Genomic DNA, 23134 nt, shown 5'->3' with positions numbered 1-23134 from the left:
GTAATATTGTTTAAATTAGCAACAAAAAAGCTAACAACTAACAAAAATTCAAAAGTTCAGTTAGCATCTATAACATCCTGCCTGAAACGTAAGTAGCAAATTAATTAGATAGGCTACTGCTAGCTAATTAAGTACAACTCTCAACCATTGAAAGTCCCAACGGTTACCAAGCCAACCAACAACGTCAAGTCATCTGTAGCCACAGCAGAGCGTCCCAGACAACTGGAACTAGAAAATGTCCGACCTCCTGCTGGAAAAAGTACAATGCAACGCCCTTTAAAGTCGGAGCGCCTACTTGTAAACTTGGGACAAATCCATCTAGCAGTTGTCTGACTTCACACAACAATGGCAGCACCCATGGAACCGCACATTGTAAATGGTAACCCATCAACTGAAAGTCCACGCAAAGTATATTTGCCTGTATTTAATTAAAATACTATAATTTAGTAAAACCTGTTCTGCATGTAAACTGATGTCACAATATGTCGCCAGTGTTATTAGGTAGCTGGTTACGGTAAACAAGCTCTGAAAGTCATCTTCTCTGCACAAAAAGCTGCTGAGAGTTCAATGTGTGCACTCGCCAAAGAAACATCAGTTTATCATGGTCAGCCATGTTTATTGTTTACAGTTGGCGCCTGGAAGACTTGGAGGTCGGAAGTTGGAAACATTTCAACTGGGAAATTCCGACCTCGGAGTTTGACTGGAACAGAGGAGGACTTTTCAAGCCTCCGGTCATTTCCGTGCGGGGTCTCTGCTGTGGAGGTCAGTTTAAAGTGACCTTACTGAGCTTTCTTATTGGAAAATCCATTTATAGAACTTTTCTGGACGCATGTAGCCTACTGTGTAACATATTTTAAATGAATTGCCGCTTCTCATGGGCTAGCAACGTTTTTATTTCTGCCAACACGTTCACGGGCTGCCCTCATCGCAAGCCCACCGTCCTCTCCTGCCCACGGATGCCGCCGCTGCTGCTCGCACACATCCCGGCACTGTATCATGTTGTTGTTCGTGTGTGGTGAGATCACATTATCTCACATCACAGGGAAATGAACAAAAATGGCTCCTCCCACTCTGCCTTTTGCTCTTTTATACCCCCCTCCCCTCCCCGGTCCTCGGTAGCAGCAGGTGTTATTCTCGTATAACCTGAAGGTTTAGGTGGTAATTAGCATTACCTCTTAGCCCCAGAGAGTTATTTCTGCTTCATGGTAACAGTAAGGGACGCGAGTCGAGAGTGTTTCTGGGCACCCGATGAGGGAAGAAATCACGCCTCAAAAACACGTGGAAGAGATTACTCAAATATGCCTCCTTTGTGCCCTCTTTACCCCTCTCGCTGCTTCACGGTTATCTCTCCCCCGTTAAGCAATAAGCTGCAGCCCATTTCGTTAGAATTTTTGCAGGATGTCGGAAGCTGTGGAGCACCATAAATAATATACTATATACACTTGGGATTCATTGTAGCTAGAGGCTTTGACCTTGTGTTATGTTGCCCTTAAGTAGGTATGGTAAATGTCCAAAACATTAACAACACAAGGCAATGCACACTGGAAGAATGCATATGATAAAGTGTCTCTGTCTACAACAGGTTCACAGTTAATCGTTCACGGTGCATTGAAATAAAAGCAGGATTGGGCTAATGATAAGCATCCTCCTAGGAAGCAATTAACTGCACTGATATTACATAATGACAGCCCACACTTTTAACTAACATCACCGATCCGAGGATAAGGTTATATATATATATATATATATATATATATATATATATATATATATATATATACACACACACACACACACACACACACACACACACACATGTGGGGATGATCCCCACCTTTTCATGTCAGGCAGTCACCTCAAAGAGAAACAGCGGGTCAGAAATGAAACACCTTGAAACTGTTAGGATGCTCTTCGCAAAGAGTGGTAATTCTTGACAGGATCTTACCTTTGCTATTGTCCTCTTCCCTGTTCAGATACATGGCTGTGACTTCACTCCGAGGCAAAGGCGATGGCGTTGTCTCAATTATTTGTTGGTACTCCTCTGGCTTGTATCGTGAACTCCGCTGATGTGGTTTGTAGTAGTGGCTGTTTATTGTTTTGTTGCTCCTCAACAGCCTCTCCTCTCCTCCTAGTGGATAGGTGGGCTAACCAGTTTGAGACTCTCTCACTGTCTACCTCCCTCTTCCTCTCTCTCCCTCTCTCTCTCTCTCCCTCTAATAACCGCCGGTTCACTGTGGCTCAGAGGACAAAATGAGAAAAAGTGACTTTTGCAGCTGTGTTGAATCTTCGCTCTGCTGCCACGTGCGATTATTGATTCTGTTTGTGAATTCGTGTGTCATTTTAAAATATTGCTTTGCATATATATATTTCTAATTCATTTATTTATTTCCAATGTGGCCCCAAGTTGTTAAAAGTCACAAAACATATAACATGAAGTTAAACAACAGAATCTACTACTACATAAACAAACTGTAATATACTATTGGTTTATTATTGCTGATTCATTCATGGGTAAGTGGCATTTTAATGTTTTACCTGGTCAATGTTGAGCTAATGTTTAGCTGCTGGGTAGTTTAATCCATAAAAATATATGAGATGATCATATGACTTGTATGTAAAATAGTGCTGGAATGATAAATTGATTGGCAGAAAATACATTGCCAACTATTTTGATAATAAATTTATCATTTAAGTCATTTATCAAGCAAAAATGCCCCCCAAAAAACGGACTAATTCCAGCTCCTCCAATGTGAGGATTTGTTGTTTTTCCGCTGATTTGCATAATTATAAAATGAACATGTTTGGGTTTTGGACTGTTGGTCAGATAAGACAATACAATTCAAGATGTCACTGTGGGCTCTGGGAAATTATGATTTGATATCGATTAATTGAAAAAAATAATCCACAGATTAATCAAGTGATAATAATCGTTAGTTGCAGCCCTAAAAGTAAAAAGTAACTATTGCTGTCAAATATTATGGTGACAAATATTATAGTCTGAAATAGTATAGTGAACTAGAATTATAAAGTGGCAAAAATGGAAATACTCATACTCAAGTGCAAGTACCTCAAAACTTGAGTACTTGAGTAAACTTTCTACCACTAGCTCTCTCAAACCACAATGACAAATTTGTCATTAAAGCAACAACTTCCTGTGGTCAGAGTGACACCTTTTAATGGTTCAGTTTGTAAAATCTTATGAAACTTCTGTTTTCGTAAACTCAGATATAAGAAGAGGAACAGAGGAACCCATCTCTCCCATCCATATCCTTACCCCTTATACAAATGGTGGTCAGATGGTCTTGTATTCAAGACACTGTCCTGTGTGAGTTCACTGACCACATTATTAGGCACAGGCCAGAGATTAAGAGCTCTCAAGGAGTAATTGGGTGCATCCTCTGCCAGTTTGTGATGCAAGGTGATGTGGCTGCTATGCAAATACTCTCCAAATTAGATACAGAAATATTCAGTATTCAGGCTCTCTTACATCACACATAGACAGCCCTGTAAGTGGTGAAGGAACAATTTGTCCGTGACCTTGACTTAGTCCTAGAAAAATACAGTCAGAAGGCAATTTAAAACAATTCCTTCAATTATTTTTCCCTTCTTGTTCTCAGAGCAAATTTCCAATTTGCGATGGAACGTCTTGTTATATGAAGTGGGTAGACTGAGACATGGGACATTATAAAATAAAAGGGATAAGCCATGACAGTTATTATACCTGCAGCTCAAAGACAGCATCGCCACTATGCCATTTGGTAGAAATGGTTAAAATAGAAGTTGTGCAATTAATCGATTATATTAAAATGGAAATCCTTACAGTGCATGCTCGTCATCCAATAACCTCTGACTCAAAATCTTTGCAATGCATCCATCCGGTCTGTAATGTTTTTATTGTGCTTCACAGCCTTTCTGTGGCTCTCAGTGCGCCCGGGTAATAAATATGCAGGTTCTCCTTACAAGCCAGCAAAATAGAAAGCTAATATTCCATTCAATCATGTGGCTCTCAAATATCACAGATTACAATTCAATAGGATATGAGTAGAGCTGTACTGTAGCAACTAACAGTTTGCCTGCGTTTTGTCAATAGAGCTGAGAAGGTCATTTGCGCAAAGCATCCTGCAGTGATTTCCATTTGATTATATTTTGTTTTGCACTGCGCTCCGTGCTATTTGTTCGCTATTGAGAATCTTTTGCCATTTGTTAGGAGAATTCTCTGCAGACTAATTTGACCAGTCTATTCCCAGATTTTCCCCCTCCTGTGCTTCCAGCATCATTGTGCCTGTCACTGATGCATCTGCCTCTGGTATCTATAAATACCCCTTCTCTTCCCTTCAAAAACCTGATTCCCATTGATTTAGTGACCTATATACACATCAACACCATCCCCTCCCTTCCTCTGGCTCTCTGCTCCTTCTATTGATGGTCCTTTACTGTCTCCACGTCTTGATTTCCCCTTCCCTCCGTCATTCTCTCCCCTTAAACTCAACTTAGACTGCCTTTTCCTCCACCTTCTCCCCTCCTCTTGCTAGAAAGCATGAAAGACTAAGAATAGTTCACGGTGGAAGCTTAAGTCATGACACATGAAAGGGATTTTGAATGAGTATAGGAACAGTGGCTAGTGCTCATTTCTATATTTCAGAGTCTTGTCATTGTGGTAAACTGAGCCTTTGGCTAATCTCTCGTGTGTGTAAACACTGGAGTAGATAGTCTGATGAAAGGAGTCTCTGAAAGAGGCAATTCAATATGAAATCTGACTCTGGCTGAAATAAGACCTGGATACAAAGACAGACATATAGAAAGACAGCAATGTGTGTGTATGTGTATGTGTATGTGTGTGTGTGTGTGTGTGTGTGTGTGTGTGTGCGTATGCTGGCTTATATGAAGGCAAAATAGCACCCTGGAAACTAATGCTATAAACAGTAATGTTGAATACATGCAAACAGTGGGGGATTAATAATGAATAAACCCCTGTCCTAACATCAGTACTGCTGAAACGTGCAGGAATCATGTGGGATTTATAAACCACCAAACATTCGGTGAAATCCACAAGAAAACACAATTCTATATTCTTATCAGGCAATTTATAAACATATAGAAACACCTTATTTTCAAGTAAACAAGAACGGCACAAGCAGCATCACACCTGCAAGAGATAGAAACTGGCATGACCGAGAATAAGATATCTAGACAGAGAGTGAGATCGGAGCATGTGATTTACTGACACACCACCCAAGCTTAGTATACACCTGTAGTATATACAGTATCTTCTCACACTCTTCCCACTCCCACCACGGCAGGGACTACAGTTCTCCTGCGACCCCACACTGACACCTGGTGGCTCCACAGGGCAGCAAATCATCACAACACAACAGTCTCAGCTGTTCTTGTGCCCTGGAGCAGCCACACTGTCAGCCTTGCACTCTTCAAAACATCTCCCTGCTGTTTGGTTTACACAGCACTATTACAAATTAAAGGCAACGTCAGTTCTTTAATATTTTGTCAGACAATTACTGGACCTTGAGAGCAGATACAGTGATGAGAAAAAAAGTTTAACCCGCAGCACAGATTACTACATCAGCCAATTTAAGGACAGTCAGTTTATTGAACAGCAAATTGTGACAGGAAACACAATGTTTTATTTATTTTTTCCCTCACTTGCATTGTCAACAATGTCTAGGACAACTGTGTCATTCACCACACATATTCATAAACACCCTCTTTGTCATAGAGAGACTTTGTAGATGGACAGTGGGGTGGGGGCCCTTGTTTTAAAGTGCTGTAATGCACAGTTCCTCTTGGAGGAAGACAACAGAGGCCGTGAAGACAGCTCAGACCCCAGAAGGCCTCCAAGGTCCCCGGTTGCATCATACATTGTGTGATGTTGTATTTGACAGGTTGTGTTGTGATTTTCTGTTTACTTATTTTTTATAGTGTGTGGCTTCTACTTATTGCATATCAGTGAGCTGGTTCATGAATTTTTCAGTGAATGTGTAAAGCACAAATCTTTAGATTAAAATGTAATAAACTCTTCACTATCATTATAATACATCTCATAATATCTAAGTTACATTCTTATATCTGATTCATTTAGAATATGTAGGAGATATACATTTTGTGGATAACTGCTGATAGGTGACATAGTGGACACCACCACATTGGGTCTCTTATATGTCCTGTCATCTCAGCCCTGTGGATCAAGTTTTACAGACATAGATAAACTTTCTTACAAGACTAAAACGTTAATCTCAACCAACATCTCCACTGAAATAAATCAGACTTAAATCCATGTCTGCAAAAGCAGCACGTTGTTTTGAAAAGGACTTTGTCTGAGTATAATCAATTTGGGCTGTGCAGTCTCTTGTGCCTAATAATCCTTTGTGCTTTCTTTGATTGTATACACTCTAAGTCATACATTTGGTGTTTTAGAGCTCCTCTGCATTAACCTGCACCCCAGCTGTGGATGCTAGGGAGAGTAGATGGCAGAAGAGTGTGACAGATTGAAGGAAAGAGGGGAGAGAGCATGGGTCTGACAATCAAAGAGAAAAATACTGCAGTGTCACACTAACAACTACACATCAATTACAGCACTACACAGTCATACACACACACACATACATAACCAAATGCACAAGGTCAGTTAAAATTCACAGCTGAGTAAAACAAAATGACTTGCACAACGTTTTTCAAGATTCAACCAAAAACAGATAAAATCAATCTGAAAATAATGAGGGAAGAGTGGGGGGGGGGGTTCAAAAATCATAACAATAATCTCAACAACACAAAAATAGGCATTATGATCACAATAACAGCGTATATGAGATGAAATGGCAATCGGAATGTTGAACAACTACAAGAGTAATTTATAAAGATGAGCTCACACAAGTAGGCAGGTTTTGTTGCCATTTTCCTGTGGCTCAGCTGTCATCTGTCAACATAGCTGGAGGTGCCAGCTGATGTCTAGCAGTTCTGATATCGCTCTCTGACCTATGGCTTTCAGTTAAGACATTGATAAGGCTGAGATGCGCTAGCATGTGATTCAGTTGGTACAGCCTTGGTTGTTAGTGCCGCCACTGTCATATTGCAGCTACCTCATGAAAGAAGCACCGTTCAAAAAGAGATTTTAGATTTACAGTCTGATGTCAGCAGGTCCCTGCTGGCCTTGTCCAGGGTGTATTTCATTTCCAGAACAATTTAAATAGTGCCATAGGTCATTCACTTCAAACTAACTACATTTCTATCATCATTATATGATGCTTCATTTGGTCCTAGTTGATAAAACTGTAGGAAACAGGACAATAGGCTGACCCAACTTGGGAGAAATTGCACCTCCAAAAAACCATCCTAGATCTACACTAGTGTTCCCCTCTGCATACAGTAAAAACAACCTCAATATTCTGTATTTAAGATTAAATGATGCTTGTTGCATTAAAATATGTTGCTTCATTTGATATGTCCACATCATCATAACATAAAATCACCACAATATGGATTGAGGGGGGAGCTGGAGAGGTAGGTGTGCAAATAAGCCATCATTTACAAAACAAACAATAAATTCTAAAACATAATAGTTCATATCATCTGCATATGTACAATATAGTTAAGGTGGACACTTTGACACAGAAAAAACAACACATACAAATATAGTGCTATACTGCGTATAGAAAGGAATATTGATAAATAGATCTTATTCCCACAAATGATAATACATTGAAAAGTTGTACCGCGCATCTATAATGCAACAGTACAATTGAAAAGCTGCTTGAACAGTGGGAGCAGGGAAGGAATGTGATTGGATAATACACACAAGTCACCTTGATCTCCGGCGAGATAAACCAATGGCAGGGCTTCAGTGTTGTGATGCATAAACAAGATACGACAGGGCTGCTTCCCCTAGCAGCTTAAAGCAAACAAAACCTCTAACGCAAACAAACAGATATGTTTGGTAAAACGCATAAAACACAAAACCACATTGGTTTAATTTTCTGATAAAGAAAGGTTTTTCATTAGCTCTTTGGGTCCTGCCACTGAATTCAAGTTCGGACGAAGAATTTAAATTGAGTGTGAACTCATCTGTAAACAATAATAATCATGTCTGAATCTGAAGGGTTTGAACTCCAGCTAAGGTCTTACTGGCTCCACAATGGATCAGTGTAGTCATGAGGCCTCAGCATGTGATGTCTGACCATTTGTCAGCATAATTAGTGAATATCTACTAATAATCTGGTATTCTATTAAAATTACTTTCAACCCATTTAGTGTTCACAGCTAATGCTTTCACTTGAATCCACAATGACATCACTGATTGGGGTGTAGCCACAAGTACAACATGCTTGACGGTTTCGACCCATAAAAAGAAGCGTAGAAGCAGTTGGGGTTTTTTGCGCACATGTAGTTTGGTTGTGCATAATGCCCAAAATGTTGTACACTGTCTCTGCAGTCTAGCGTGTGACTACGAAACACGAGATATCTTTTACAGAGGCAAAACAGTGGAACCATTGTGGTAGCACTAAATATCAGATGGAACCTGATCTACTTAAAAAGCCAAGGCAATCAAAGTCTGCTCAGAGCTGAATGGCTGAGTTCATTACATCCACTTATAGGAAGGGATGTGGCTTTTCAGGAAAGATCATAGGGGGTGTGCTGGTATCAAATCAACACATTCCCTGGGTCTTTTTCTGAAACAGAGGCATATTATTATTTCTGATTACAAGTATACTATCTTTAAGATGTAAGGTCTGGGGGAATTCTTTGAATAGAGTAAAATAAAGTATGTGCATTTAATTTAGTTACAGTTTATAATTTTCACTAGATCACTATGGTTTTCTCTGTCATTCAGAGGTTAATGCTGTTTGAAAACATTAGGTACTGTAGGGCTTGCAGAACTGCAGCAACCAAGGGCAGTACATCTACTTTGAAAATTCAACAATCATATTCAAAAATGCAGTAAAATGTAATTGTAAAGCAATATTCCTTTAAAACTGATATGTGTGGCTGTATTTCCAGAGAGCTAGCTGAGCATGCCTACTGGAATTGTGTGTGCCACCACAGGCAGTTTGGCAAACAAAGGCTCTCGTCTAAACTAGTTCAACATTCAGCACAAAAAATTTAAAGCAAAATGTACTGATTGGTCATGCTTTGACCCATCGAAAATTTCTTTCAGAATGAGATGAATCCTCACGCAGTTGGTTTGATGCACTATGGGAGGGAAAGGCAGAAAGGAGGTGCTTCTTAGTTGTCTTTTTTGGGCAAGAAGCTGAGGATAAATTCACCCACACCCAGGAAGTAGATCACCTGGGCGATGCCAAACAGAGGTGCAATGACCAAGGCTCGACAGTAGGCTCCCTTCAGGAAGGCTGATGGACCCTCATTACGCATAATTTTCCTAGAGAGCAAATAAAAGATCATTATAAAAAGTGAAACATACAACCAGCACTAGTTAGATATGGTAGACATGGTGTTGGTGGTGTTTTATCTCTACCTATTTTAATTTGTGTTTCTTAATAATCTATCAGTTGTATTGTATGTATTGTATGTAGTTGTGACACTCTTGTGCAGTAATGCACTTTAAATAACTTTTAACTTGACTACACAGACAGCATCACACAGGCTGTAGCAGTAAAGTCATAATGAGGTCACCTGATACAGTCAGTCACTCCACTGTACGTGTCTTCTGTGCTCCCTCGGTTCAGGGACTGCAGTCTAGTCTTTATCACTGCAACACACAGAGCTCAGGTGAATATATAACATCAAATAACGGTGCACACATTGCTCTAACAATGTTCACAGTTCCACTGCTCACCATCAACAGGGTTGACAGCAACAGCCGCTGTGCTCCCCGCAAGGCAGCCTGACACAAACGACACGTAGAAAGGAGCAGGCCCATCTACACCTCTTTTGCCCAGGTTATTCAGGTTGGCAAAAAGGGGGAAATAGATGATGGAGAAAGGAACATCCCTACAAAAAGAGAGAACAGTAAGTCATGTGATGTTCATTACAGTTGGTTGGTAAAACTACCACATAGTTGCCAGTTCTGTTTTACCTGAGCAATGTGGCACCAAGGCCTTTATACAGCCCAGCAATGCCCTTTTCCCTCAGTAATTCTCTGGTGAGCTGCATGGCTGTTGGGGACTTGGTCTCCACAGCACCTGCTGGCACCGTCTCTGGCATCAGCTTCCTCTGAGCCGCTATGAAGCATAAGAAACGCAACATTAATAATAGCAAAAGTGTCATATAAAGCTACTAGAATCACACAATGCTAAGAACAGGTATGTGGGCAGGCATTTTGAATTCATAACAGTAAGAAGAAACCAGAATAAAGCTGCTGTAATCTCTGACATGACCACATGAGGCCACTGTTTCTCCAGTTTATCCCCTACACTTCATTCTTTGCTAAACCATCATCTGGATTTCATTTCCTCTTACCAATTCGTCCAGCATCTTGGAGCTGGATTTTCAACATCTCCATAGGAGTTGTGACAATAACCTGCAACAAAGCAAAACAAAGGTGTCAGGTACAGTGTTAACATATGCACACTGTGAACAAATCAGCTGAATGTTCCTCCATGTGAAGTGTCAGGCAAAACGTGTGTCCAGTGTAAATCTACTGGCTTCCGTTAGCTGAATGTCAACTCTTGTTTTCCTCTGTAATCCACGCAGTAGTAACTAGTTAACGGGATTACGGGTGAGATGGCCATGTTCTCAGACACAATCTTAATCCAAGGTCTGCTACACTTAATCTAATCACGTTCCTCGGGCTTGAAGCCTTTGCCCTCATTGACAACAGGCATTTCCCTCTGACTCACTCACTCAGTGCACATGGCCAAGCACTCTCACAACGTCTTATCTGATCACTCAAATCTAGCGACCGGTGTATCGCCTGCTAACGGGACAACATTTCAGTGATTAAAAATCATTCATGAAAGTGAAACATATGCAGGTCACATTCAGATCACAGATAACAGGGACAATCTACAGAGACAAACTGCAAGCTTGTTTCTGCAACCACCACCTCTCATTTAAACATGGCGGTGGCTAATTCTAGCTGCAGGCAGTGACAAATGAGGCAATGGCTGATGCCCAGTGGTTTGTATGCGTGCTGACATTAGAAGTGCTGAAGGCAGCAGTTCCAGATGGAGAACAAGAGGATGCAATTGAAGCAGCACCTCACTCACTCACCTGGCATGTACCTGCCCCGCACCCAGCCAGCATCTCTTTAAGCAGAGTGAGTTTTCTGAAAGAAAAGATAAAAAGCAAGATCAGAATAAAACATGCACTAGACTGACAGTGTGAGAGCCAGACAACTTTATTTCTGCAGTCCTCGAAAAAGGAGTTGTCACCACCTGCGCTGGTGATGCTAATCTTTGTCTTCCATATCAACATGTCAGGCACAAGGGCAGATTAATAATTCACAAGGTGAGCGGCTAGGCCAGACAAGTCAATCATTCATCAGCCTGCATGTTTGCCACCATAGAGATGGAGATGGATGCCCCAGAAACCTTCAGGTTTATCTATGCAGACAGTGCTCATGGGGGACAATGGGTGATGGATTTCAGCAACACGAGATGATGGTTGCTAATGTATGACATGTGGCACCATTTTGTGCTAATTTGACTTGGTAACGTGATTTCAGACAGGACTTCGGCTGACACACATACAAGCAATTCTGTATTTTTAAACCAGACAGTTAACAAACCACAGTGAAATACTTGGTGCCTCTGAGGAGATGACAGAACGGTGGAGGATTAACTAGAGGCTTGGTGAGAATACAGACAGCTAATGTGCCAGGTTACATGTTAGTAAACACACCAGTTAATCAGTGTGAATGAGGGGAGTGGGTGTGTGTCAGTCAGCACTTTCATGCCTCACCCATCCTTGGAGAGGTGATGCCTGAAGAAGTCGTTGGCAGCCAATTTGATGGCTTTCTCTGGCGTGACTAGTGTTAAGTTCACCGCAGCTCCTAGGAGGATAAAAAGGAAAAACAGAAAGAAAGAGAGAGGCACAAAGAAGAAAACAAAAAGAAAAAACAGAGAAGGGAGAGAGAGAATGAGGCATTCTATGGTGGGAAGTTTTTCAAGATAATTTGATGCCTGTAATCTCACTATGACGTTGAAGATAAGAATCTTATGCTACCTAACAGATGTGAGGCTCTCATTTTTTAATTTGGTCCAACACTTTGGTGAGCTCACACATCACAAGAATCTTCTGTCAAAGTTAAAAACTTACCTCTGTACATCCCAAAATATCCTTCTGACCGGATGGTCTTAATAAGGCAATCTGACCTGAAACACAAATACAACAGTTGTGGTGTGTTAGTCAGAGTGCTACCTAGATATCTGATGATAAGCTAGGTGATACTACCGATTCTGACTATAGTCCAGCAACAATGAGTTAGAGACTGTAAAATATATGTAAAAACAGAGTATTTTCCCAAAAGTCTTGGGGATCATCAAGATGTTTTCTGGCAAAAATGAGACGAGCCTTAATGTTCTTTTTGCTCAGCAGTGGTTTTCGACTTCGACTTTCGACTGGAGTCTCTTTCTTATGGTGGAGTCATGAACACTGACCTTAACTGAGGCAAGTGAGGCCTGCAGTTCTTTGGATGTTGTGGGGTCTCTGAATGGCTGAAGAAGAAGAAAATGAAGACTTTGGAGTGGCCAAGTCAAAGTCCTGACCTGAATCCTATTGAGATGCTGTGGCATGACTTTAAAAAGGCAGTTCATGCTCGAAAACCCTCCAATGTGGCTGAATTACAACAACTCTGCAAAGATGAGTGGGTCAAAATTCCTCCACAGTGCTGTAAAAGACTCATTGCAAGTTGTTGCAAACGCTTGATTGCAGTTGTTGCTGCTAAGGGTGGCCCAACCAGTTATTAGGTTTAGGGGGCAATCACTTTTTCACACAGGGCCATGTAGGTTTGATTTTGTTTTCCCTTAATAATAGTAAATGGTAAACAGACTGTACTCATATAGTGCCTTTCTAGTCTTTCTGACTACTCAAAGCGCTTTAACTACATATCACATTCACCCCATTCACACACATTCATACACTGATGGCGGGTGCCAACTGCTCATCAGTTGAAAGAAACTAATCATTCACTCACACACTCACACACCGAGGGCACGGCCCTCTGGAGCAATTTTGGATTCAGTGTCTTGCCCAAGGACACTTCGACATGTTGGCCGCCGACCTTCCGATTGGTGGACGACCCGTTCTACCACTAAGCCACAGTCGCCCCAACCCAATAATAACAAACTTCATTTAAAAACTGCATTTCACTGTGTTATCTTTGACTAATATTTAAATTTGTTTGATGATCTGAAACATTTAAGTGTGACAAACATGCAAAAAAATCAGGAAGGGGGCAAATACTTTTTCACACCACTGTATATATAAATAAGTCAGATACAGAAATGTCATACATGCTGGTGTAAAGGCGAGATCCATTTTGCTGGTTTTGCAAGCGAGTCTTGGCCAGGTCAATGGGAAACACACAGGTCACTCCAATTAGGCCAGCGATCCCCCCATTTATCAATTTGGCAGGCAAACTGGATGAAGGTGACGACCATAGAGGAAGAGACAAAAGTATGAAATATGAAAGGTCAGTAGATGAAAACACAGTCACAGTGCTGTTGTATTTGTTGCAAACTTTTCTAGTATTTTCACATTCAACTTTACCTGATCTGCTTGTCAGCCATTTATGTCAAGCCCTGGCTGGTCAAAGTGTCAATCTGTCTGTTAGCTAGTCAATCGGTGGTCGTCTGTGTTTTTTGTTGTTTGTTACAGTAGTGTGCTGTTGTTCAACTGGGATTATGTAGTCTGATTATGCTTTGTCCACGCGTCTCCTTGCAGTTGTTGTTGTTGGTTCAAGTTATCAGGGGATATCTGTAAAGAAATAGGAAAGGACCTGTTCACATTAAACACTCTCATAAAGTGGCTGTTAACAGAAAAGTTCCAACAAAACAGAAGATTAGTACATTTCCAAAGTTATAATGAGGCAATGTTGCTTTCACAAACATTACAAAAAACAAAACTGAATGAATGTCCACGTTAAATGTAAAAAAGCATCACGTCTACACAAAAACTGTGTTCTTCTCCAAAATGGAGCTTTTCCAACAGTCTCCAGAGTGGAATAATCCTGGCTAGGTATTTTAGGTATAGAGGTTTTGCAAAACTACTGTTAGCCTCCCCAGTGAGGGTCGGGGGCTGTATGTCAGTAAGAAGAACTTTTTGATTGTACTCCCAGGTGACCAAACCAAATATAGCCCTCAGTTATAGGTGGGGTGGCAGGTCAACAGCATTAAGTCTTAGCCTGGCATGACTGACTAACAACACACCAACAAAATGCTCACGGTACTGCTCTCTGCTAGTTGGGCAATTGAAACTAAGCCCAGTTAAAACGAGCAACTCACGATACACCACAGATGAATGCAAGAGTAGCCTCAACACAGCTAAAAGAAACCTATCTAAAAGGTCAACAGTATTAAGTCCAACCAACATTCAACAAAGAAAAGCAGCAAATCCTCACAACTGAGAAGCTGGAATGAGGGAATGTTTGGCATTTTTCCTTGAAAAATCAATTAATCGATTATCAAAATAGTTAATTTTAGCTATTAATTTGTCGATCGACTAATTGATACAGCCCTACAGTTGATTATCAAAAACTCTGAATGCCACTTTTTAATCCCTAAATAGGGAAAAATGGCACAAGATACATGTCCACAGTTTACCACTACGCAGCATAATTTGGCAATATTGCTGACAGCTCCTTAAAAACAGAGCTTTATCACTGTAGAGGGATTACTTTCTGTTAAACAAATCTATCATCGCTGGAACATCTGTGCGTCATGCGTGACCTTGAACACTTGTGTTTTATGCTTAAGCTCTTTCACTGTGAAACTGGAGTCATACAGGGGAAGCTCTGACCTCTGTATGCTAAAACAATCATTTTTGAGCAAACAGATGAAATAAGTCTGATTTGGCCAAGATGCTCCCTAATTTTACAGAATGCCCTCAGTGTGAAAAGATGCTTCCCATTTCCCCTTTCATTCTCTCCACCCCCTTCATCCACCAATCACAACCTGCCTCTGCGTGTGCAACCCGCCTCCTCCTCTCTCCTCCTCACCAGCCCTCCCCCATCATTTCCCTCAGTCACGAGTCACGACTCTCAAACACAGCTTTTGCCTCTCAGATCTTTGCTGACTTGTGTGTTTCTTTGTGAAGTGCTATGTACACTCGTATGACACTATTATCACCAATTCCTCAGACTCAGTTTCAGGGAGAGATTGCACAGCGTGCATGGATGTTTAGATTTCTGATAACTGTATCTCACCATGAATGCAGCTGTGGTCTGGTGTGTTTAGTTTGGACGGGGGCTTGAGGCCCTCGCAGGCTGCTCCAGAGGTGGAGGAGGGAGGAGGAGAAGAGGGGGTTTTCAGAGCTGCCTCTCTGGTCTCTGTTGGCTGGGTGTGTTCTCCTCTCTGCTCCCTGGAGCTTCACACAGCCGACTCCACGGCCCTCCTCCGTCCCTCTAACTGTTCAATGACTTCAACATTTTCTCACCCAGCAGTGATATGGAGCCCACCTTCTCACTTTACTGCATGCTACTTTTGTTTCCCTATTTCCCGTCACAGATTTCCTCCTGAACATGTAGTTTACTCCACAGTCAGTACACTGATTTCCCTCTTTCTCACCATAATTTAAAGGCTATATGTTCTGTTACTAATAGGACTGAGGAGAAAATACATGGGCTGTAGTCGTGCATGAGTCACCCATCAAACTGGCATCTCCCTCCTTCTTTACCATGTTTGTGGCGTTTCTTTTCTACTTTAGTTCATCTGCACTATACAACAGTGTCTGCACCAGGACATTTAAGTGACCGACAGTCATTGCCTTGTACTGTCTTGTCATGACAATTGGAGTCTGTATGAAAACAACTGGCCTCAGTGCCACAGCACAGTGGCACATCACTCATCAACGAAATCTCCAAGGAATTCCTTTTATTCTCACAGCACAAGAAAAAATAACAGCCTGTCAGGACAACGGCAGGGGAACTGGTATTTCTTCTCTCCAGACCCCACACAACCACATCCCAACATCACTTTAAAGCATGCAAAGGATTGCAAAGTAATTTTTCAACTCACCAAACTGTTAAACATTAAAGTTACTTCTGACCAGACTTGATAAATAAGACAAAAGATTTAAAGTGACTGAAAAGTTCTTTATCAAACTAGCCAACTACAAGTGACTTGAAACATCTCTCTCTTACACACACGCACACATTCACACAGAGGTCATATTTTGAGTTTGTACCTCTAGAGCAGATAAGCACTGATGAGCAAACAATAGACAAGGTGATTGTGCAACTTGGCTGCCATGCAAAACCTTTAACTTAACCCAGCCCCCTAAACCAACTATTGGATTAAAGAGCTACTAAAGAGTCCAGGCACCGACTGGGACAGATAACAGCTCTGTTTTTGACCCTTGTTCATCATTTCCACTTGAACAAATCAGGCAATAAACACTGCTTTACTGACAACGATACTGATAAGTTATGTTGAACCTTGTCAGTAAAGCAGCAAGCAATCTTCTTTTACTAGAAGTTAAGATACTAAATTCCTAAAAATGTTTATAATGTTAATCTTTTTTACTTAATCCCTTAAAATATGTAATTACAAGTTCACGGACCAAAGTTAAAGTTAAATGCTTTGAGGTATTGTATGCAATGATCCAGTTCATGTAATAGCAGAAAGGTGGGGCAGAGGGTGTGACAGCACACAGACTTACATAACATTTATGAATGACACCACATGTCATATGAAGTGCAATAATGTAATAGAATAATGTATCCAAAACAGGGAGAGTGATCAAAAATATAGGATATTTGATTTCTTAAGTATTTTTGAAGCATTTCTGGACAATACAGATTTAAGACTTACACTGGGATGATATCTTGTAACAACTGGTATGGTAATGGTAACATTTCATGCAACCTTTTTCCACTTCTCTCTCTTTTTTAAAAAAACGTTTTCCACCATTATAAGCAAAATTAAATAAAAGAAGCGACAGAGGCATGTAGGCCTGTCACGATAACTACTTTTGTTGGACGATACTATTGTCCCAGAAGAAATTGAGATAAACGATATTATTGTCATTTTAAGACCATTTTGTGCCACTGTTATAATGATAATATAACAGCATAATAATGCAAGTACACCCTTGCAATGAACTTTTAAGCTGCCTGAGCCCCGCCAATGGCGAAACTCAGACACAGGGAGCAGACGACGAGAGGACAGAAGCAGCGCGACCAGAAATGACAGCAAAACGTGTCTCAGACTCAGCATAGTTGTTAAAAAAAACACTCAGGCGTTGTGCCCAAGTCTTATAATGTAGGGAAAACCCTGCTGTTTATTCTGGCATCATGTTGGCTAAAATGTTTGTGACATTCTTATCCAAATTAACATGCATGTAAACACAACGGGCAATCTCATACGATATATGGACATGACCTTGATCATTTTTACTGGCCTCGATAAGTAGATAAAGTAATTATCATGACAGGTCTAGTACTCTGTTCATAAATGCACTAAATTCAAGAAGGTGATTCAAAACAGTATGTATATTGGAGGTGCATTAAAAAGCTGGCAATACTGGATCAGTGCTACTATAAATAAGAAATGATGTGGGTGCAAAGCATACATCTAGCTAGTTGCTTCGACTAATCTGCTCTAAAGCATGTCTTAATCACAAAAGACTTACAAAAAGATAAATATAACCCTGCAGATACTGAAAATCTGGAGACAAATCCACGCCCATTCATTTCCTATGCAAAACTCAATACAAATGATATTCCTTTCATTCAAATCAACCAGAGAAAAATTTACCTTAACCATCACAGCTCCTTGACTACCTCTCTGTCCACGAGTGCCATCAGAGTAAAGGTCTTGCTGAGTAAATGAATGAGTTTGGTGAATGACAGGAGGAAGTGAGTGACTATAGTGACAAAGCAATGTGGTAGTCAGCGCTGCACTCACGTGACCATAGCTGGTCGAAAAGACAGTAAAGAAATGAAGATCACACGGGCCCTTCATCATTAGCATAGAGAAAGCTATTGTTACCGGTCCATCTGTCTCACATGTACTGGTTTGATAAATGCACTGTGAGCTCTAAGCCATCAACAGAGGAGCTGCACGGAGGACTGTTTCAGACTCAAGTGTGTTCCTGCAATCCTCTCTCAGATGTCAAATACTTCTCTGAGCTGCAAGAGCACAAAGGCCCGATCTAATTTTTTTTCCCTCGGGGATCAAGAAAGTATTTCTGATTCTGATTCTTATATACAATTCAGTCTGTGCACTTCTGGAGCCATTTTTTAAATAGAATTAATTAAAAGTATTAATTTGTGGTTATTATTTAAGTGTACTGCAAAGCTACTATGAGCTAGCATTATATGACGTACTTGATATTTTCCATGTGTATATTTGTTGCATCAATTATTTCTAAAAGGACTGGGTTTTAAATAGTTCTCTGCACTGACAGCTGTATTTCTTCACAATAAATCTGACAGCTGCTATGGTGCTGTTATCCTGCTTTTTTTCCCAAATACTGGTGTATAAGATGCAGTCTATTTTTGGACATCTACAGCACTGCAGAAACAAGGGATGAAATTTGTGGTGTCACAGATAAATCTGATTACTATTCCCTCTTCCCTACAGCAGCAGGATTATAAACCTAATACCTACTTATGAAAGCTCTCTCGCAATCTCCATTTACAACCAGTGGAGTGAGGGTTATGATCTGGGCACAGCAATGCATTTCCACAACAGGTCCTCTACATTAAGTTCATATTGCTGCCATTAAACCTGCACAGTAATGCATTGTTGTAATCACCTGCTGTAGATCAGAAATTACAAGCTGAGTTCAACTTTCAGGCAGAAATAAATGCCGCTTCAGTGCAGAGAGGTGGTGTAGTGTTTAGTCCCTCCTCTGACACCACCGGTATCCCTGGTGGCCCAGTTTCTAAAGTCACCTGGGGCTTTTCTCTTGCATCTCATCTGTTTTGCCTCCTTCTCAGCTTTCCTACATCCTTGTTAGGAAAATAATGATACCACTGTGAGTGGACTCTCCTTAGAAAGAAAGCCAAATGCAGTACTGAAGCATCTGGTTACAGCTTTGGCTGTCACAGTATGGCTTTGAATGGCTCGAAGGACTATAACTTTCACACAGCAGCACAGCATCCTCTCACCAGCACGGCTATACATCATTCAGTGCACATACACCAGTGACATTTAGTAATCCTTGCCTCTGGGATTGTAGCACACTTTCAGGAAATGCTATATGCGTGTAGTCCTGCGTGCAGATTAAATTAATATGTAGCACCACGTTGTTGTTTTCTACTGAATTAAAGTAAAGTGATGTTTTCAGCATTACAGCGAAAAAGGTACAACAGTTCCACCGGAAAGCTTGCGATGTCACCCTACACCCAAGAATGGCTCAACTCATAAATTATTTCAAGGCTGCAGGAATGCTTTATTACACAGCTTGGCCTCATCATAACCTAACCAATACACTGCTTATGCTGAAAAAAGTTGTTTCTTTTAAAAGCAGCATTGCATTGTGCTTTTGGGGAGTTTTGGAGCCTGGTGGGTAAAATAGAAATGGCCTCCAGCAGGCAAGACATTCAGCATTAATAAGGAATTATTTTATTAAAATACTCTATCTTGCCTTTCTTTCATCCTGTACTAAGCAGTTACAGTATGTTAATGTTTAGCTACAGTCTGTCTGTCAGAGGTGAGTAGCTTCACTTCTCTCTGCCAATGAAAAAGGAGGTGGGTACAGTTTAAGTGGCTTTACCCTCCACTACCAACATCCCAGCCCACATGATAATTACACCCTCACTACTGAGCGGAAGCCGGGCAGAGGGCGGCCGCAGTGGCCCCTTACAGGTCGGGGAGAAATTCGGTAACTGGTCCGGTTCCTCTGTGGCAACATCCAAAACCAAGCAAGCTAAAATTTTCCATAGAAAACATGAAACTTTAGATAACATGTTTGTCTCTAACATAATAATGAATAACCGTTACACCTGTGCTCGTCGGTTTTATGGGCAAAATATGATAAGGCATATTAACCGGCATATTAACGACCCAGATGTAACCGTTATTCATTGCGAGTCATAACGTTCATGCCGACACCGTAGTAGCTTACATTTTATCAGCAATAGGCCTGCCGTTAACGTTAATATTAAACCCACCATATGTTGAAAAGGCTGCGGTTGGCCACATAACGGAAAATTATTTGCTGCCTCTCACAACGAAGCGACAACCCCCACCTACAATCGCATCCCAGTGTGAAATACTAGCTAGCTTCTCATGCCGCGTTATCCCCATTATTTTAAAGTAGGAAATTTAGCTTAATGTGTCGCCTTCACGTTATTACCAGGTAAGATTTTAAACGGCTGCAAGCCAATACACACATTTTCTGAATCACGCACCCGCCAACAAGACTTTAACTGCATCCCGTTATCTACATACCACATAGAGCCGTTTCCGTTATCTCTCCTGGTGTGGTTGTAGAAGTGTGAAATCAAAACCTTTACACTCTGAATCTTTGGCTGACAGACCGACAATAGCTAACCTACCGGTGTTACTAGCACTTGAGTCCAGCGGAGGGAGGTAGAGGAGGTGGGAGAGAAAGCAGGCAGGCAGGCAGGGAAGGAGGGGGGAGCAGCCTCGCTGGCGATGGAGAAGGACTCGAATAAAAAAAACTGAAAAGGGATTTTAAAAGCCTCCTCTAGTGGTATATAGTAGAAGTACAGACACATTTTTTATTTGCAGTATAGCTAGGTGTAGGGGTGGGGGATGGGGGCCGGCGTCATCGTGACGATTCATCTCAACCAGATGACCTTGAACACCAAAATAGAAAAATGGCCACAGTTGAACTGTAAGGGATGAGGGGCAGCATGCAGCAATAATCTTGTCTAGAACAACCAATAACTCACTACAGGACTCTCAGCAGAAAGTTTCAAAAAATAGCTGACACATTTTCATTATATCAATTTTACTAGAAATATCATACATAAATTTAAACAATCTAGCTGATGCCCTGATATGTCAGTGATTGTGCTGCTGCTAGGCTGGTTTCTAGGTGATCAAAGGCACACACAATCATCCATAAAAATGGCCTCCTCTTGCACTTTCAGTGATCCAGGCCTCTAAAGTCCAACAGCTCCCAGTGTTTGCTCTGCCTCTTAACGCTGTCCTAAACAGGTAATAAGGTCACTTCTATGGAAATAAAACATGAAAAGTTGATGAAAATACTCACGGTAAGTCAGAACAATGTGATACTGAGTCAAATATGAGATACTGCTGTAATTCACAATGATGAGGTAGTAAATCAAAATTATGACAAAAATGTGAGTATCTCATCATTTTGACTTAGCATGAGTATTTTTATTTTTATCATATATAACTTGTCATCATTTCTTTCCGCTTCCTGGCAGGAATGGGCTTTCATAGTTTTGTCTTGCATACTCAGACATCTTTTACAAAGTGGAAAAAACAAGCCACAGGCCATCATCTTCATGCAGTTCATCCATTTCACCTGTCTTCTGTAGGTATTTTGAAAGGTGCCGCCAGCTGGCTATCATGATTGTGTTAAGAGAGATTTTTTTTTTTGTACTCCAGGACAGTTGTTTAAACAGCAGGATGAGATGATGGGGGCACATTGTAAACAAACAGGTTACTCAAGTGTAAGTCAGCCATCTGCACCCAGCGTGGGTTTATCTACTGCTGGGTTTCACTGAGGGAGGAGCACTCTGCTTCCAGGCCCACTCTCCTCAGTGACTCAGAGTACTTTCTCCTTCCTATACTGACAATGTCCTCAATCTCATCTGCCAGGTCTCTCCGGCTGCTCTCTATCATAGCGGCCACCAGCCTCGACACTGCTCCTGGTCCTGCGTTCCTCTGTCCACGGGCCCAGAGGAACAGCATGTCCAGCACCAAGTCTCCCAGGTTGTCCCTGGTGAGGAGAGCAGAACATGTACAAGAAATTTTACATCGGCTACAGTGACCTACCAAAGGATTGAAGTATATATTTTGATTTAAAATATTAACTGTTCACATCACTGCAAGATTATATTCTCCCAAGAACCATTTAAAAAAAAAACAGCTATAGCCATGAGCAGTACTGTATGTACATAGGATTAAATCATTTTCTAGATACTGTACATTAATAAACATACTATATGAAATGTGCTAATGCAGCCTCTTCATGTGTAGTATTAGATTATCCATGCAGTTGGAAAATAGACCATGTATAAATTATAGATATTTGTTCTTCAAATCTTAGAGATTTAGGCTATGAACCACCTGTTTCCAAAGGAAAACATTTATTGGACAACTTCCATCAAATACACAAATCATTAAAATTACATGTTAATGAATTCCTATATAAAAAATAAAGGAAACCATCTACACAACATGTATGTATGATTTTACATAATGCGTATTTCTTCCACCTCCATGATGCATCATGTCAGGTTTTCTGGGCATGAGGCGTAGGGGGAGGGACAGATGAGCATCAGTCTGTGTGTAATCTCCTGCAGTGTCCCAGATGGCTTAGTGATGGCCGACAGTGCAGATTAAAACAATCAAAATTCTCTACCATTTCTCTCCCACTGCGGGTTTCCTTCAGTCACATTACATCTCACTCCATCTTGCTCCCTTAGAGGCTTTGGCTGTGCTAACACACACGTGTGCACGCACTGGTTACATCATTCACTCATGCAGTGTACATTTTTCTCAAAATCTCTTTTCTGTAATAGGTTTATTTTTATTTTCCCATTATAATTGAGCTCTGCTTTCATATGAATGTGTACCTAACTTCTTAAACTCTGTAAAAGGTCATGTTGTACAGACAAGAATTGTTCAAACACCCACTTTACTTTCAATTCTAGTCAAGATATCCAAGTTTAACCAAATCTGTCCGGTTGAATTTGTAGTGTTACATTTTGGCAGTGTGGTGTCTTTGGCATTAAAATAAACATAACTGCACTGAATTTAGATCTCAAAATCACAGAAGAATATGGTAGCTTGTAAAAACAATTATCACGACCTGTGAATTACCAATACTGGTGAGTTCA

At 40.9% G+C, this 23134-nt stretch overlaps 2 protein-coding genes across 5 annotated transcripts in view; both read right to left on the bottom strand.

Annotated features, from left to right (window-relative positions):
* The window catches only part of syt7a (synaptotagmin VIIa), an 82912-nt gene extending 80704 nt beyond the window's left edge, over positions 1-2208 (bottom strand). The window contains exon 1 of one of the 2 annotated variants that reach the window (XM_044194518.1): positions 1946-2208. In XM_044194518.1, coding sequence (XP_044050453.1) covers positions 1946-1979 — 34 coding nt within the window. In that variant the 5' untranslated portion in view covers positions 1980-2208. The remainder of the gene's footprint in view (positions 1-1945) is intronic. The other variant, XM_044194519.1, reaches the window with a different exon arrangement.
* A 3377-nt stretch (positions 2209-5585) lies between these two features.
* Positions 5586-21780, bottom strand: slc25a22a (solute carrier family 25 member 22a). 3 transcript variants are annotated; one of them, XM_044194512.1, is made up of 11 exons: positions 20526-21780; positions 13678-13884; positions 13422-13547; positions 12226-12281; positions 11869-11959; positions 11179-11233; positions 10426-10486; positions 10043-10187; positions 9803-9957; positions 9640-9715; positions 5586-9385 (listed from the first exon to the last, which is right to left on the bottom strand). In XM_044194512.1, the coding sequence occupies exons 2-11, from the start codon at positions 13695-13697 to the stop codon at positions 9232-9234; spliced, it is 939 nt and encodes a 312-aa protein (XP_044050447.1). In that variant the 5' UTR covers positions 13698-13884; positions 20526-21780; the 3' UTR covers positions 5586-9231. The 3 variants fall into 3 exon arrangements, with proteins under 3 accessions (XP_044050447.1, XP_044050448.1, XP_044050449.1); XM_044194513.1 differs by lacking the exon at positions 20526-21780 and adding an exon at positions 17883-18330; XM_044194514.1 differs by lacking the exon at positions 20526-21780 and adding an exon at positions 15332-17023.
* Between the last annotated feature and the right edge of the window lie 1354 nt (positions 21781-23134).

This window comes from Siniperca chuatsi, linkage group LG4 (genome assembly GCF_020085105.1).
Source record: "Siniperca chuatsi isolate FFG_IHB_CAS linkage group LG4, ASM2008510v1, whole genome shotgun sequence".
NCBI lineage: Eukaryota > Metazoa > Chordata > Actinopteri > Centrarchiformes > Sinipercidae > Siniperca > Siniperca chuatsi.
This window is presented reverse-complemented; position numbering and strand designations above follow the sequence as displayed.